This window comes from Anomaloglossus baeobatrachus, chromosome 5, assembly GCF_048569485.1.
Source record: "Anomaloglossus baeobatrachus isolate aAnoBae1 chromosome 5, aAnoBae1.hap1, whole genome shotgun sequence".
Taxonomy (NCBI): Eukaryota; Metazoa; Chordata; class Amphibia; order Anura; family Aromobatidae; genus Anomaloglossus; species Anomaloglossus baeobatrachus.
In genome coordinates this window covers 238661716-238679389 of record NC_134357.1, presented here as the reverse complement: position 1 = coordinate 238679389, position 17674 = coordinate 238661716, and the positions used below count along the sequence as shown (strand labels likewise).

General features: G+C 47.0%; 1 protein-coding gene across 4 annotated transcripts in view; it reads right to left on the bottom strand.

The window, feature by feature from the left end:
* Window positions 1-17674, bottom strand: part of LOC142311121 (uncharacterized) — a 59519-nt gene that overhangs the window by 7286 nt on the left and 34559 nt on the right. For all 4 annotated transcript variants that reach the window (XM_075349248.1, XM_075349246.1, XM_075349249.1 and 1 more), the window contains exons 4-5: window positions 3772-3909; window positions 149-272 (exon numbers count right to left, since the gene is read on the bottom strand). In XM_075349248.1, coding sequence (XP_075205363.1) covers window positions 149-272; window positions 3772-3909 — 262 coding nt within the window. The remainder of the gene's footprint in view (window positions 1-148; window positions 273-3771; window positions 3910-17674) is intronic.

The following is a 17674-nucleotide window of genomic DNA, read 5'->3' as shown; positions in this document are numbered from 1 at the left end:
GGAGTATTTCTTTTTTTTTATCATACTGGTCCTTCTGTACAAGAAATATAATAATTTAAAGTACATTGTGGATATGTAATTCTCATGATCATGATGGACATTTCATGCTGACATACAAAACTTGTAGTCAGTAACAGTCACCACTCACCTGGAGATGTAAGGGACTCGTTATTCTCCATCATGACGTCCTGGTACTGATCCTTGTGTTCTTCTACATACTCCCACTCCTCCATGGAGAAATGGACAGTGACGTCCTGACACCTTATAGGAACCTGGCACACATATTACAGATTCACAAAAAAAACGGATTTAAAGTGAAACAGTGGTCCCCACATAGCTTTCTCATGAGCCAGATCAGACACCCCCATACTTTGCACTGACGAGGGGCAAGCACCCCGAAACACCGTGTCTGCAAATTGGGATTCTGATCTGGCTTATATATCCTGAGTCATATTGCAAAGGATTGTTGAAAATCCACTTGTGACTTTTAGGATCGCTACTTCCAATAGGTGGCGCTGTGCTAGAGTTTGTCTCCTTTACTGGAGAGACAATTTGAATATTTCCTAGAGGGGCGTGGCAGCTATAAGTCCCCTTATCTGGCAGCCAGACTGGCTTGCAAAGTCTCCATAAGGAGAATAGTGTTCCCCCGTGGTCCCCACATAGCTTTCTCATGAGCCAGATCAGACACCCCCATACTTTGCACTGACGAGGGGCAAGCACCCCGAAACACCGTGTCTGCAAATTGGGATTCTGATCTGGCTTATATATCCTGAGTCATATTGCAAAGGATTGTTGAAAATCCACTTGTGACTTTTAGGATCGCTACTTCCAATAGGTGGCGCTGTGCTAGAGTTTGTCTCCTTTACTGGAGAGACAATTTGAAGTGAAACAGAAACAGCTAGATAATCTTTCATTCTACAATAACCACACACTGCAGTACATTGTAAGGGGATGACATGACCCCTACAAGCCTCCCTGAAGACCTGTGATCTTATATTGCGTGCTTTTATATTGTGACTGTGTATTGATGTGTTATTGGATTTACTTATTATGAAACAATGTGTATGAAATGTATAGAGCAGAGGTCTCAAACATGCAGCCCCTGAGGCTGCTTCTTGTGGCCCGCAGACACCTAGACCACGTGACGATTGAGGCCCGGTACATAGACGGGGTCGCCGCCGTCAACACTTTCCTTCAAGTGAGTATAATTTGCAGCACCGCTCAGAGAAGCACGTCTCTGCACAGCTTTACTAATGGCAGCTGCCACCGGCCAATCAGAGGCCAGCAGCTAACCTGGGTGTATTCTGATTGGCCAGCAGGGCTGCCATTAGTAAAACTGTGAAGAGAGCAGCAGTGCCGCAAATCGCTCCAAAGAAGGAAAATACTTATGGCGGCGGACCCGTGTACCGGACAGAGATCATCACGGGGACTAGGTGCCTGCGGGCTGCAAGAGGTAAGAGGTGAGGACACTGAAGGAACGGAGGAGAGGTGAGAAGAATATGTTTTTGTATGTGAACAACGTCATAACAGGGAATATTACTACAAGGGGCCAATATGAGCACATTACTACAATATGGGCACATTACCACGGGGAACAATATGAGCACATTACTACACTTACACTACGGACACATTACTACAGGGCACAATATGGGCACATTACCACAGGGCACAATATGGGCATATTGCCACAGGGAACAATATGGGCACATTACCACAGGGAACAATATGGGCACATTACCACAGGGAACAATATGGGCACATTACCACACTATGGACACATTACCACAGGGCGCAATATGGGCACATTACTACACTGTGGACACATTACCACAGGACACAATAAGGGCATATTACCACAGGGAACAATATGGGCAAATTACTACACTATGGACACATTACCACAGGGAACAATATGGGCAAATTACTACACTATGGATACATTACTACAGGGCACAATATGGGCATATTACCATTAGGGGACAATATGGGCACATTACCACAAGGGGACAATATGGGCACATTACCAAACGGGACAATATGGGCACATTACCGCAAGGGGACAATATGGGCACATTACCGCAAGGGGACAATATGGGCACATTACCGCAAGGGGACAATATGGGCACATTACTACAGAGGACAATATGGGCACATTACCACAGAGGACAATATGGGCACATTACTACAGGGGGCAATATGGGCACATTACCGCAAGGGCATAATATTGGCACATTACCACAGAGCACAATATGGGCACATTACCGCAAGGGGACAATATGGGTACATTACCACACGGTACAATATGGGCACATTACCATAGGGGACAATATGGGCACATTACTACAGAGGACAATATGGGCACATTACCACAAGGGGACAATATTAGCATATTACCACAGTGGGATAATATGGGCACATTACTACAATATGGGCAGATTACCACAGGGGACAATATGGGAACATTACCACAGGGGACAATATGGGCACATTACCGCAAGGGGACAATATGGGCACATTACCACACGGGACAATATGGGAACATTACCACACGGGACAATATGGGCACATTACCATAGGGGACAATATGGGAACATTACTACAGGGCACAACATGGGCACATTACCATAATGGGACAATACGGGCATATTACTACAAGGGGACAATATTAGCACATTACCACAGTAGGATAATATGGGCACATTACTACAATATGGGCAGATTACCACAGGGGACAATATGGGCACAGTACCACAGGGGACAATATGGGCACAGTACCACAGGGGACAATATGGGCACATTACCACAGGGGAAAATATGGGCACATTACCACAGGGGACAATATGGGCACATTACTACAATATGGACACATTACCACAGGGGATAACATGGGCACAATACTAGATGATGGAGAGATTATTAAAAGAGGAGGACCAGGATGGAAATATTACCACGAAATGTTACTATATGGTGGTAATTGTAAAACGATATTCCTTACTTCTAATTATCCACATTTAATCCTTTATATAAGGCCTCTTTCACACATCAGTTTTTGTCGATCAGTCACAATCTGTTTTGTGACTGATGCGACGGACACGTCGACGATTGTGGTAAAACTGATGCGACGGATCCAGTTTAAAAAAGGATCTGTTGTACCACTTTTTTCCATGGCAAAAAATGGAATTTACACATCTGAGCATACTCGGTTACAAGAAGACAGATCCGTCACCGGAATCCGTCATTTGACGGATTGCGACGGATCCTGCGCCCATATGCTTCCATTATAACAAACGACGGAAGCTGACGGATCCGTCGCTGTCCGTTTTTTGGACGCAGACAAAAAACGTTCATGTGGACGTCGGCTCCGTCGACATTTTTCAACCCGTTGCACGACGGATGTAATGTGAGGCAATCCGTCGCTAATACAAGTCAATGAGAAAAAAAACGGATTCAGCACTGGATCTTTTTTTTTTCACAAAACAACAGATTGCGACTGATGGCAAAAAACCGATGTGTGAAAGAGGCCCAAGTGGTTAATAAATGGTGATCTGTGAAGCTATGAAGCTTGTCATGGGAATGCCTGCTGAGAACATACGGTACAGGCGAAAGGACAGCTCAGCAGCTGAGACTGACAGTGGAAGAATTCCTGTAGGTGGATCAGAAAAGGGTTTGTGTTTAGGAACAGAGGAACTTAGTGTGAATTTCATTTACTGCAATGTTACCATCATCATCCACACATGGCATTTCTGTCCTATATTGTTGCTCGCTCACCTCTTCTGTCAGCAGATGGATGATCATGTTGGTGATTTCCAAAATCTTCTGCTCCTTGCTTCCTTCATGCTCCATAATGGGATCCTGGGTCGTGTCCCATTCTTCATCCTCAGACACCTTATTCACTACTATGTAATCCTGTACATTCAAAGAGAAATCAGCCATTAATCATGTAAAGAGGACCTGTAACCAAATGTTCCATGTGGAAGTGGACACCGGATGCAAGAATGTCTGCACAGGTGGGTGTGTACTTCTCCCTGTATGAGGTGCTATCTGATAACACCTATCTGGACAACAAAAGTTAACTCATTAGGAGCCAAATATTTGACTGCCAATATCTCAGCAATGGAGGAGAAACTAAAAAATAACAACAAAATTTGGTGATAGGCACTCACCCCCCCCCCCCCCAAAAAAAAAAAAAAAAAACAATTACACCATGTAAAATGACTCCTATCAATCATTTTATTAACCCCCTAATGATGCAGCCTAGTCTGTGCCATCACATGATGTTTATATATGTTCTCTAATAATGTTACATTAAAAAAGGCTTTGTGTTGCTTGTTTCTAGTTACCACATAGTTACCACCCTGGTTACCACATAGTTTACTAATTCTGCCAATAAGCATCTGCCATGTAATCGTATCAGCTGTATGTGTCGCCATTTTATTGAAGACAGTATGGCGAATCACAGTGCGTATGTTCTTCAATAAAATGGTGCCAGTGGCAGCGCATGCGCAGATCGTCATGGTTTAGTGGTGTTGTGCTGAGCCATATGTGTGCCCAAAATTTATATGCACAAGGTATAACGATTTATGGTGCTGTTTACAGGTCCATCGGCTGCCTTGGGAGTAGTGTTTACATATGAGTGTCCTTATGTATACAGGTCTATCAACTACTTTTAGAGTATTGTTTACATATGAAATATGTATATATATATATATATATATATATATATATATATATATATATATATATATATATATATATATATATATATATATATATATATATATATATATATATATATATATATATATATATACATACATATATATACACAGTTAGGTCCAGAAATATTTGGACAGTGACACAAGTTTTGTTATTTTAGCTGTTTACAAAAACATGTTCAGAAATACAATTATATATATAATATGGGCTGAAAGTGCACACTCCCAGCTGCAATATGAGAGTTTTCACATCCAAATCGGAGAAAGGGTTTAGGAATCATAGCTCTGTAATGCATAGCCTCCTCTTTTTCCAGGGACCAAAAGTAATTGGACAAGTGACTCTAAGGGCTGCAATTAACTCTGAAGGCGTCTCCCTCGTTAACCTGTAATCAATGAAGTAGTTAAAAGGTCTGGGGTTGATTACACGTGTGTGGTTTTGCATTTGGAAGCTGTTGCTGTGACCAGACAACATGCGGTCTAAGGAACTCTCAATTGAGGTGAAGCAGAACATCCTGAGGCTGAAAAAAAAGAAAAAATCCATCAGAGAGATAGCAGACATGCTTGGAGTAGCAAAATCAACAGTCGGGTACATTCTGAGAAAAAAGGAATTGACTGGTGAGCTTGGGAACTCAAAAAGGCCTGGGCGTCCACGGATGACAACAGTGGTGGATGATCGCCGCATACTTTCTTTGGTGAAGAAGAACCCGTTCACAACATCAACTGAAGTCCAGAACACTCTCAGTGAAGTAGGTGTATCTGTCTCTAAGTCAACAGTAAAGAGAAGACTCCATGAAAGTAAATACAAAGGGTTCACATCTAGATGCAAACCATTCATCAATTCCAAAAATAGACAGGCCAGAGTTAAATTTGCTGAAAAACACCTCATGAAGCCAGCTCAGTTCTGGAAAAGTATTCTATGGACAGATGAGACAAAGATCAACCTGTACCAGAATGATGGGAAGAAAAAAGTTTGCAGAAGAAAGGTAACGGCACATGATCCAAGGCACACCACATCCTCTGTAAAACATGGTGGAGGCAACGTGATGGCATGGGCATGCATGGCTTTCAATGGCACTGGGTCACTTGTGTTTATTGATGACATAACAGCAGACAAGAGTAGCCGGATGAATTCTGAAGAGTACCGGGATATACTTTCAGCCCAGATTCAGCCAAATGCCGCAAAGTTGATCGGACGGCGCTTCATAGTACAGATGGACAATGACCCCAAGCATACAGCCAAAGCTACCCAGGAGTTCATGAGTGCAAAAAAGTGGAACATTCTGCAATGGCCAAGTCAATCACCAGATCTTAACCCAATTGAGTATGCATTTCACTTGCTCAAATCCAGACTTAAGATGGAAAGACCCACAAACAAGCAAGACCTGAAGGCTGCGGCTGTAAAGGCCTGGCAAAGCATTAAGAAGGAGGAAACCCAGCGTTTGGTGATGTCCATGGGTTCCAGACTTAAGGCAGTGATTGCCTCCAAAGGATTTGCAACAAAATATTGAAAATAAAAATATTTTGTTTGGGTTTGGTTTATTTGTCCAATTACTTTTGACCTCCTAAAATGTGGAGTGTTTGTAAAGAAATGTGTACAATTCCTACAATTTCTATCAGATATTTTTGTTCAAACCTTCAAATTCAACGTTACAATCTGCACTTGAATTCTGTTGTAGAGGTTTCATTTCAAATCCAATGTGGTGGCATGCAGAGCCCAACTCGCGAAAATTGTGTCACTGTCCAAATATTTCTGGACCTAACTGTATATATACACATACATACATACACACACACACACACACACACACACACACACACACACACACACACACACACACACACACACACACACACATATACAGTGCCTACAAGTAGTATTCAACCCCCTGCAGATTTAGCAGGTTTACACATTCGGAATTAACTTGGCATTGTGACATTTGGACTGTAGATCAGCCTGGAAGTGTGAAATGCACTGCAGCAAAAAAGAATGTTATTTTTTTTTTATTTATTTTTTTTTAAATTGTGAAAAGTTTATTCAGAGGGTCATTTATTATTCAACCCCTCAAACCACAAGAATTCTGTTTGGTTCCCCTAAAGTATTAAGAAGTATTTCAGGCACAAAGAACAATGAGCTTCACATGTTTGGATTAATTATCTCTTTTTCCAGCCTTTTCTGACTAATTAAGACCCTCCCCAAACTTGTGAACAGCACTCATACTTGGTCAACATTGGAAAGACAAAAGGAGCATTCCAAGGCCATCAGAGACAAGATCGTGGAGGGTCACAAGGCTGGCAAGGGGTACAAAACCCTTTCCAAGGAGTTGGGCCTACCTGTCTCCACTGTTGGGAGCATCATCCGGAAGTGGAAGGCTTATGGAACTACTGTTAGCCTTCCACGGCCTGGACAGCCTTTGAAAGTTTCCACCCGTGCCGAGGCCAGGCTTGTCCGAAGAGTCAAGGCTAACCCAAGGACAACAAGGAAGGAGCTCCGGGAAGATCTCATGGCAGTGGGGACATTGGTTTCAGTCAATACCATAAGTAACGTACTCCACCGCAATGGTCTCCGTTCCAGACGAGCCCGTAACGTACCTTTACTTTCAAAGCGTCATGTCAAGGCTCGTCTACAGTTTGCTCATGATCACTTGGAGGACTCTGAGACAGACTGGTTCAAGGTTCTCTGGTCTGATGAGACCAAGATCGAGATCTTTGGTGCCAACCACACACATGACGTTTGGAGACTGGATGGCACTGCATACGACCCCAAGAATACCATCCCTACAGTCTAGCATGGTGGTGGCAGCATCATGCTGTGGGGCTGTTTCTCAGCCAAGGGGCTTGGCCATCTGGTCTGCATCCATGGGAAGATGGATAGCACTGCCTACCTGGAGATTTTGGCCAAGAACCTCCGCTCATCCATCAAGGATCTTAAGATGGGTCGTCATTTCATCTTCCAACAAGACAACGACCCAAAGCACACAGCCAAGAAAACCAAGGCCTGGTTCAAGAGGGAAAAAAATCAAGGTGTTGCAGTGGCCTAGTCAGTCTCCTGACCTTAACCCAATTGAAAACTTGTGGAAGGAGCTCAAGATTAAAGTCCACATGAGACACCCAAAGAACCTAGATAATTATTATCTGTAATTGCAAACAAGGGTTATTCCACAAAATATTAAACCTAGGGGTTGAATAATAATTGACCCACACTTTTATGTTGAAAATTTATTAAAATTTAACTGAGCAACATAACTTGTTGGTTTGCAAGATTTATGCATCTGATAATAAATCCTGCTCTTGTTTAGGCACTGTATATATATATATACACACAGTACAGACCAAAGAAGGGAATTTTGTTTACTTACCGTAAATTCCTTTTCTTCTAGCTCTAATTGGGAGACCCAGACAATTGGGTGTATAGGCTATGCCTCTGGAGGCCGCACAAAGTATTACACTCAAAAGTGTTAAGCCCCTCCCCTTCTGCCTATACACCCCCCGTGCTCCCACGGGCTCCTCAGTTTTGGTGCAAAAGCAAGAAGGAGGAAAAAGAATTAAAAACTGGTTTAAAGTAACTTCAATCCGAAGGAATATCGGAGAACTGAAACCATTCAACATGAACAACATGTGTACACAAAAAAAAACAGGGGCGGGTGCTGGGTCTCCCAATTAGAGCTAGAAGAAAAGGAATTTACGGTAAGTAAACAAAATTCCCTTCTTCTTTGTCGCTCTATTGGGAAACCCAGACAATTGGGACGTCCAAAAGCAGTCCCTGGGTGGGTAAAATAATACCTCGTAAGAGAGCCGTAAAACGGCCCTTTCCTACAGGTGGGCAACCGCCGCCTGAAGGACTCGTCTACCTAGGCTGGCATCCGCCGAAGCATAGGTATGCACCTGATAGTGCTTCGTGAAAGTGTGCAGGCTCGACCAGGTAGCCGCCTGACACACCTGCTGAGCCGTAGCCTGGTGCCTCAAAGCCCAGGACGCGCCCACGGCTCTGGTAGAATGGGCCTTCAGCCCTGAGGGAACCGGAAGCCCAGCCGAACGGTAAGCTTCGATAATTGGCTCCTTGATCCACCGAGCCAGGGTTGATTTGGAAGCCTGTGACCCTTTACGCTGGCCAGCGACAAGGACAAAGAGTGCATCCGAGCGGCGCAGGGGCGCCGTACGAGAAATGTAGAGTCTAAGTGCTCTCACCAAATCTAACAAGTGCAAATCCTTTTCACATTGGTGAACTGGATGAGGATAAAAAGAAGGTAAGGAAATATCCTGATTGAGATGAAAGGGGGATACCACCTTAGGGAGAAATTCCGGAACCGGACGTAGAACCACCTTGTCCTGGTGAAACACCAGGAAAGGGGCTTGGCACGACAACGCTGCTAGCTCAGACACTCTCCGAAGGGAAGTGACTGCTACTAGAAAAACCACTTTCTGCGAAAGTCGTGAGAGGGAAATATCTCTCATTGGCTCGAATGGTGGTTTCTGAAGAGCCATCAGCACCCTGTTTAGATCCCAGGGTTCTAACGGCCGCTTGTAAGGTGGAACTATGTGACAAACCCCCTGCAGGAACGTGCGTACCTGTGGAAGTCTGGCTAGGCGCTTCTGGAAAAACACAGAGAGCGCTGAAACTTGTCCCTTAAGGGAGCCGAGCAACAAACCCTTTTCCAGTCCAGATTGAAGGAAGGACAGAAAAGTAGGTAATGCAAATGGCCAGGGAGAAAAACCCTGAGCAGAGCACCACGACAGAAACATTTTCCACGTCATGTGATAGATCTTGGCGGACGTTGGTTTCCTAGCCTGTCTCATAGTGGCAATGACGTCTTGAGATAACCCTGGAGACGCTAGGATCCAGGACTCAATGGCCACACAGTCAGGTTGAGGGCCGCAGAATTCAGATGGAAAAACGGCCCTTGAGATAGCAAGTCTGTTCGGTCTGGTAGTGCCCACGGTTGGCCGACCGTGAGATGCCACAGATCCGGGTACCACGACCTCCTCGGCCAGTCTGGAGCGACGAGGATGGCGCGGCGGCAGTCGGCCCTGATCTTGCGTAACACTCTGGGCAACAGTGCCAGCGGAGGAAACACATAAGTGAGCTGAAACTGCGACCAATCCTGAACTAAGGCGTCTGCCGCCATAGCTCTGGGATCTTGAGACCGTGCCATGAACATTGGTACCTTGTTGTTGTGCCGGGACGCCATGAGGTCGACGTCCGGCACCCCCCAGTGGCAACAGATCTCCTGAAACACGTCCGGGTGAAGGGACCATTCCCCTGCGTCCATGCCCTGGCGACTGAGATAATCTGCTTCCCAGTTTTCCACGCCTGGGATGTGAACTGCGGATATGGTGGAGGCCGTGGCTTCCACCCACATCAAAATCCGCCGGACTTCCTGGAAGGCTTGCCGGCTGCGTGTGCCGCCTTGGTGGTTGATGTATGCCACCGCTGTGGAATTGTCCGACTGAATTCGGATCTGCTTGCCCTCCAGCCACTGCTGGAACGCTTTCAGGGCAAGATACACTGCCCGTATTTCCAGAACATTGATCTGAAGCGAGGACTCTTGCTGGGTCCACGTACCCTGAGCCCTGTGGTGGAGAAAAACCGCTCCCCACCCTGACAGACTCGCGTCCGTCGTGACTACTTCCCAGGATGGGGGTAGGAAGGATTTCCCCTTCGATAATGAAGTGGGAAGAAGCCACCACCGAAGGGAAGCTTTGGTCGCCTGAGAGAGGGAGACGGTCCTGTCGAGGGACGTCGACTACCTGTCCCATTTGCGTAGGATGTCCCATTGAAGGGGACGCAGGTGAAACTGCGCGAAAGGGACTGCCTCCATTGCTGCCACCATCTTCCCCAGGAAGTGCATGAAGCGCCTCAAGGGGTGTGACTGGCCTTGAAGGAGAGATTGTACCCCTTTCTGTAGTGACTGCTGCTTGATCAGCGGAAGCTTCACTATCGCTGAGAGGGTATGAAACTCCATGCCAAGATACGTCAGTGATTGGGCCGGTGTCAGATTTGACCTTGGAAAATTGATGATCCACCCGAAACCCTGGAGAGTCTCCAGGGCAGCGTCGAGGCTGCGTTGGCATGCCTCTTGAGAGGTGCCTTGATTAGCAGATCGTCCAAGTACGGGATCACCGAGTAACCCTGCGAGTGTAGGAGCGCTACTACAGTAGCCATAACCTTGGTAAAAACCCGTGGGGCTGTTGCCAGGCCGAACGGCAGTGCCACGAATTGCAGTTGTTTGTTTCCTATGGCGAAGCGCAAGAAGCGCTGGTGTTCTGGAGCAATCGGTACGTGGAGATAAGCATCTTTGATATCGATCGATGCAAGGAAATCTCCTTGGGACATTGAAGCGATGACGGAGCGGAGGGATTCCATCCTGAACCGTCTGGCTTTTACGTGTTTGTTGAGCAGTTTCAGGTCCAGGACCGGGCGGAAAGACCCGTCCTTCTTTGGGACTACAAACAAGTTGGAGTAAAAACCGTGGCTCTGTTGCTGGAGAGGAACAGGGATCACCACTCCTTCTACCTTCAGAGTGCGCAGCGCCTGCAGAAGAGCCTCGGCTCGCTCGGGAGGCGGGGATGCCTGAAGAATCGAGTCGGGGGACGAGAGGTGAACTCTATCTTGTAACCGTGAGACAGAATGTCTCTCACCCAGCGGTCTTTTATTTGTGGCAGCCAGGTGTCGCAAAAGCGGGAGAGCCTGCCACCGACCGAGGATGCTGCTAGAGGAGGTCGAAAGTCAAGAGGAAGCCGCTTTGTTAGCGGCGCCTCCGGTGGTCTTTTTAGGACGTGACTTAGACCGCCATGCATCAGAGTTCCTTTGTTCTTTCTGAGACCTTTTGGACGAGGAGAATTGGGACCTGCCCTCGCCCCGAAAGGACCGAAACCTCGACTGCCCTCTCCTCTGTTGGGGTATGTTCTGTTTGGGCTGGGGTAAGGATGTATCCTTTCCCTTGGATTGTTTGATGATTTCATCCAAACGCTCGCCAAACAGCCTGTCGCCAGAAATTGGCAAACTGGTTAAGCGCTTTTTGGAAGCAGAATCTGCCTTCCATTCCCGTAGCCACAAGGCCCTGCGGAGTACCACCGAATTGGCGGCCGCAACCGCCGTACGGCTCGCAGAGTCCAGGACAGCATTAATAGCGTAAGACGCAAATGCCGAGGTCTGGGTGGTAATGGATGCCACTTGTGGCGCGGACGTGCATGTGGCTGCTTCAATTTGCGCTTGACCTGCTGATATAGCTTGTAGCGCCCATACGGCTGCGAATGCTGGGGCAAAAGAAGCTCCGATAGCTTCATAGATGGATTTCAACCAGAGCTCCATCTGCCTGTCAGTGGCATCTTTGAGCGAGGCCCCATCTTCCACTGCAAGTATGGATCTAGCCGCCAGTCTGGAGATTGGAGGATCCACTTTGGGACACTGAGTCCAACCTTTAACCACGTCAGGGGGAAAAGGATAACGTGTATCCTTAAGGCACTTAGAAAAAAACGCTTATCTGTACAAGCATGGTGATTCTGGACTGCCTCTCTGAAATCAGAGTGGTCTAGAAACATACTCGGTGTACGCTTGGGGAACCTGAAACGGAATTTCTCCTGCTGAGAAGCTGACTCCTCCGCCGGAGGAGTTGAGGGAGAAATATCCAGCATTTGATTGATGGACGCAATAAGATCGTTCACTATGGCGTCCCCGTCTGGAGTATTAAGATTGAGAGCGCCCTCAGGATCAGAATCCTGATCAGCTGTCTCCGCATCATCAACCAGAGATTCCCCCCGCTGAGACCCTGAACAATATGATGTCGAGGGAAATTCTAAGCGAGCCCGATTAGTCGGTCTGGGACTGGGGTCTAAGTCAGAACCCTCAGCCTGGGATGTATGAGATACCCCGGGAGGACATTGTTGGTCCAACTGAGGGGGGCCAGGGAACAATGATTCAACAGAGTCCCTTTGCTGAGATACCGGCCTGGACTGCAAGGCTTCTAGTATCTTAGCCATAGTCTCAGAGAGTTTTGCAAACTCAGTCCCCGTCACCTGGACAGTGTCAGCAGGTGACTCCCCCTGGGCCCCTCTTAGCAGAGGCTCTGGCTGAAGAAGTGCCACAGGGGCCGAACATTGCACACAATGAGGGTCAGTGGGACCTGCCGGCAGCTGGGTCGTACAAGCGGCGCAGGCAGCATAATAAGCCTGTGTTTTGGCACCCCTGCCTTTGTGGGCGCCATGCTATTGTTTTCCCTGAGTAACACAATAGGGTATATAGCCAGAATGAACTGTGCTCATACAGTGAAAGAGTATACTATAAACAAATAATGTATCAAAACACTACAGCACCATGGGGCTAGCACCAACAGGTGCTGCTTACCACCCGCTTTAAAGCGGTTGTGAGGCCACCAGAGACCGTGTCTGGGTCTCCCAGGGTTTGTCCCTCTCTGCAGCGTCGGAGGAGCTGACAGGAATGGCTGCGGCGTCCTGACGAGAGGAGGGAGCCGTGGGCGTGGCCGAGAAAGTGCGGGAACTGGTGCTCACACTGTGCACAGTGAGGGGGGTGGAGAATGGAAATCATACTCCAGCCCTCCGTGCTGCTCGTTCCGTGCAGCTTCCCGCCCTTCCCCTGCCTGTCAGGGCTGGGGGCGGGAGAAAAGGAAACTAGGCCGCAAGAAAGCCGGGGACTCGAGTATAAGCGTGGCCGCCGTAAAAGCGCGGCCGGTGCCGAAGTCCCCGGCGAACTACAAGTCCCAGCCGCGCCGCAGTTTCCCATGGCAGCGGCGGTTAGCGCGGTAGCCCCTACATATAAACACACTCAGCGACGCTGAGTGTGTAATGGCACAGTTTAACCCGGTCAGCGCCGCGGTCCCCGGTGCACTAGCACACCCAGCAAAGCTGAGGTGTTGCCGTGCGCGGTCCCCACAGGGATACAGAGTACCTTCAAGTAGCAGGGCCATGTCCCTGAACGGTACCCGGCTCCTATCCAGCAGGCTCCACAGGAGTTGTGGATGAAGCACGGTCTCAGTGCCTGGAGACCGATAGGATCCCACTTCGCCCAGAGCCCTGAGGGGGATGGGGAAGGAAAACAGCATGTGGGCTCCAGCCTCCGTACCCGCAATGGATACCTCAACCTTAACAACACCACCGACAAGAGTGGGGTGAGAAGGGAGCATGCTGGGGGCCCTATATGGGCCCACTTTTCTTCCATCCGACCTGGTCAGCAGCTGCTGCTGACCAATCTGTGGAGCTATGTGTGCAGGTCTGCCTCCTTCGCACAAAGCAATAAAACTGAGGAGCCCGTGGGAGCACGGGGCTTGTATAGGCAGAAGGGGAGGGGCTTAACACTTTTGAGTGTAATACTTTGTGCGGCCTCCGGAGGCATAGCCTATACACCCAACTGTCTGGGTCTCCCAATAGAGCGACAAAGAAAGTTTGGACACACCTCATTCAATGAGTTTTCTTTATTTTCATGACTTTGAAAATTGTAGATTCACATTGAAGGCATCAAAACTATGAATTAAAACATGTGGAATGAAATACTTAAAAAAGTGTGAAGCAACTGAAAATATGGGGTGCTTCACACACAGCGAGCTCGCTGCCGAGATCGCTGCTGAGTCACGCTTTTTGTGACGCAGCAGTGACCTCATTAGCGATCTCGCTGTGTGTGACACTGAGCAGCGATCTGGCCCCTGCTGCGAGATCGCTGCTCGTTACACACAGCCCTGGTTCGTTTTCTTCAAAGCCGCTCTCCTGCTGTGACACACAGATCGCTGTGTGTGACAGCAAGAGAGCGACAAATGAAGCGAGCAGGGAGCAGGAGCCGGCGTCTGACAGCTGAGGTAAGCTGTATCCAAGATAAACATCGGGTAACCAAGGTGGTTACCCGATATTTACCTTAGTTACCAGCCTCTGCAGCTCTCACGCTGCCTGTGCTGCCGGCTCCGGCTCTCTGCACATGTAGCTGCTGTACACATCGGGTTAATTAACCCGATGTGTACAGCAGCTAGGAGAGCAAGGAGCCAGCGCTCAGTGTGCGCGGCTCCCTGCTCTCTGCACATGTAGCTGCATTACACATCGGGTTAATTAACCCGATGTGTACTGTAGCTAGGAGAGCAAGGAGCCAGCGCTCAGTGTGCGCGGCTCCCTGCTCACACTGGTAACTAATGTAAACATCGGGTAACCATACCCGATGTTTACCTTAGTTACCAGTCTCCGCAGCTTCCAGACGGCGGCTCCGTGCAAGCGCAGCGTCGCTTACACGTCGCTGCTGGCTGGGGGCTGTTCACTGGTCGCTGGTGAGATCTGCCTGTTTGACAGCTCACCAGCGACCATGTAGCGATGCAGCAGCGATCCTGACCAGGTCAGATCGCTGGTCGGATCGCTGCTGCATCGCTAAGTGTGAAGGTACCCTATGTCTTATATTCTAGATTTAAAGTTTGCAGGCTCTAACTTATTTGCATCTTATCAAACCTGCTAAATCTGCAGGGGGTTGAATACTACTTTTAGGCACTGTATGTATATGTATGTATATATATATATATGTATATATATGTATATATATATATATATATATATATATATATATATATATATATATATATATATATATATATATATATATATATATATATATATATATATATATATATATATATATATATATATATATATATACATACATACACATACAGTGCCTACAAGTAGTATTCAACCCCCTGCAGATTTAGCAATAGTCTTTAGAATAAGACTTATATATATATATATAAATATATATATATATATATATATATATATATATATATATATATATATATATATATATATATATATAATAGTCTTATTCTGTCTGTCTGTCCTGCTCCAAAATGAAGTCATTACAGTGACAACCATCGCTACACCGCGCGCGCTACAGAGTCTGCGACTAATGGCTCAGCTAAGTGAACAGCCCGAACTACGGCGTGACAGGACAATGCCCGACACCATTCCCCGCACCCACATGGAGCCGTGACTCCCTGGTGAGTGCTGCACCCCTAGAGCCCACACCGGGAACCCAGCCGACACATACCCACCACTCGCATTTGCCCCCGCACACATTACCCCACTCGGCTCCACCCCCCCACATTCCGCCCTCCGCATGTATACATTAAACAAACACACACACACAAACGCACACACGTCACCTGTCCCCAGCCATGCAGTCCCCAGCACTGACGTACTCGGCACCATGGCCCCGCTCGGCTCCACCCACCCTGCACTCCGCCCACCGCACACAATACCCCGCAGGATGGGGGCACATGTCTGGATGGTGGCCGCACCACGATGGGGGCACATACCAGCATTTGGCCACATCACAGCATCAGCCCACATACCAGAATGGGGGCCATACAAGGATGGAGACTATACCAGGATGGGAACCAGTTTTCCGCCATGAACAACTGTACGTTACGTTTTCAAGAGTGACACTGAGATCGGACGTCAAAGTGCAAGTTGTTGACCCCCCTTTACAAGGAAAGTTACTTACAGATAGTGAAAAGGTCTTCACACAAAATGTGGTGTACAAAAATATTTTTACTTAACTTTACACTGTGCATGGCCTTCTTTCATTACAAGCCATGGACATCAATAAACATTAGACTCATCTATTAAAACTGTTCCTTCTGTTGTTTGTCATTTTAAAACCAGTAAACAATTATAAGAATACTAAATTAAACCTAACCCATCCAGTCCATTCATTACCTTATTATTCAATCTGCTAACCTACATTGGGCCACCTTCTGGTGTCCTTATGTTTACATGTCCATCTGCTGTTTTGAGAGTATTGTTTACATATAAGGCCCTGTGCGCACTTACCGGATTTTCTGCGGTTTTGCTGCGGTTTTGCTGCGGTTTTGCTGCAGTGAATCACCAGCAAAACCTATGGGAAAAAAAAATCCTGTGCGCACTAGGCGGATTTTGACAGCTGCATGTTTTGCTGCGGGATTCCCGCAGCAAAAACAATTGCATGTCAATTCTTTTCCGCACGTCACTGCGGGATTTCACTCCATTGACTCCAATGTAATCGTGAAATCCCGCAGGGAATAACAGCAGGCAGCAAATTCTGTGCGGTTCACTGCGTTTTCCTGCGTTATTCCCTGCGTTATTTTGCGGTTTACCTCCGGTAATGTACATCGCTTGCCTGCAGTTTTGCAGGGAAGTGATGTCACAGGAAGAGGAAGCAGAGCAGAGAGTAAACACACACATATCACACACACACACACAGACATCACAGACACAGACACATAGAATACACATAGAAATCAAACGGAAATATAGAAAACAAAACACGTGGGCTCCGCTGTATATTTACCGTCCAGCCGAGGTAAGCACACAGCAGCGACCCGGTATTCTAAGGCTGGGGAGGGAGAGGGGCAGGGTTAATGTCCCCCGCCTCACTCCCCCTCCCGCAGCCCAGAATATCAGATGCATTATGCGGCACTACCGGGGTGTCCCCGGCTCTTCCTGCAGCCGTGTAGCAGTGGCAGTCAGGGTAATACAAGGAGTTAATGGTGGCGGATCACCGCCATTAACTCCAGGCTTGATCATGGCAGTGTCTATGACAGGGCTGTGGAGTCGGTAAGCCAAACCTTCGACTCCGACTCCGACTCCTCAAATTCTCTTGCACCGACTCCGGCTCCGACTCCGACTCCGGCTCCGACTCCGACTCCTACATATATTGCTTAGTTAGGTGAAAAATTTATTGTAGTACATGAATATGTGTATGTGAACATCAGACATTTAATAATTTTTATGATACGATAATCAAGATATTTGGATAGAACATAAAATATATTTATTGGAATACAACTTTAGAACACAAAAAACTGTAATAAATTGTAAATATGTAATACACTATGTAATATACAGTAGATTACATATATATCTTGTGTGTGTATATACACTGTGTGTATATATATATATATATATATTACATCTTTACAATTTATTAGTTTTTT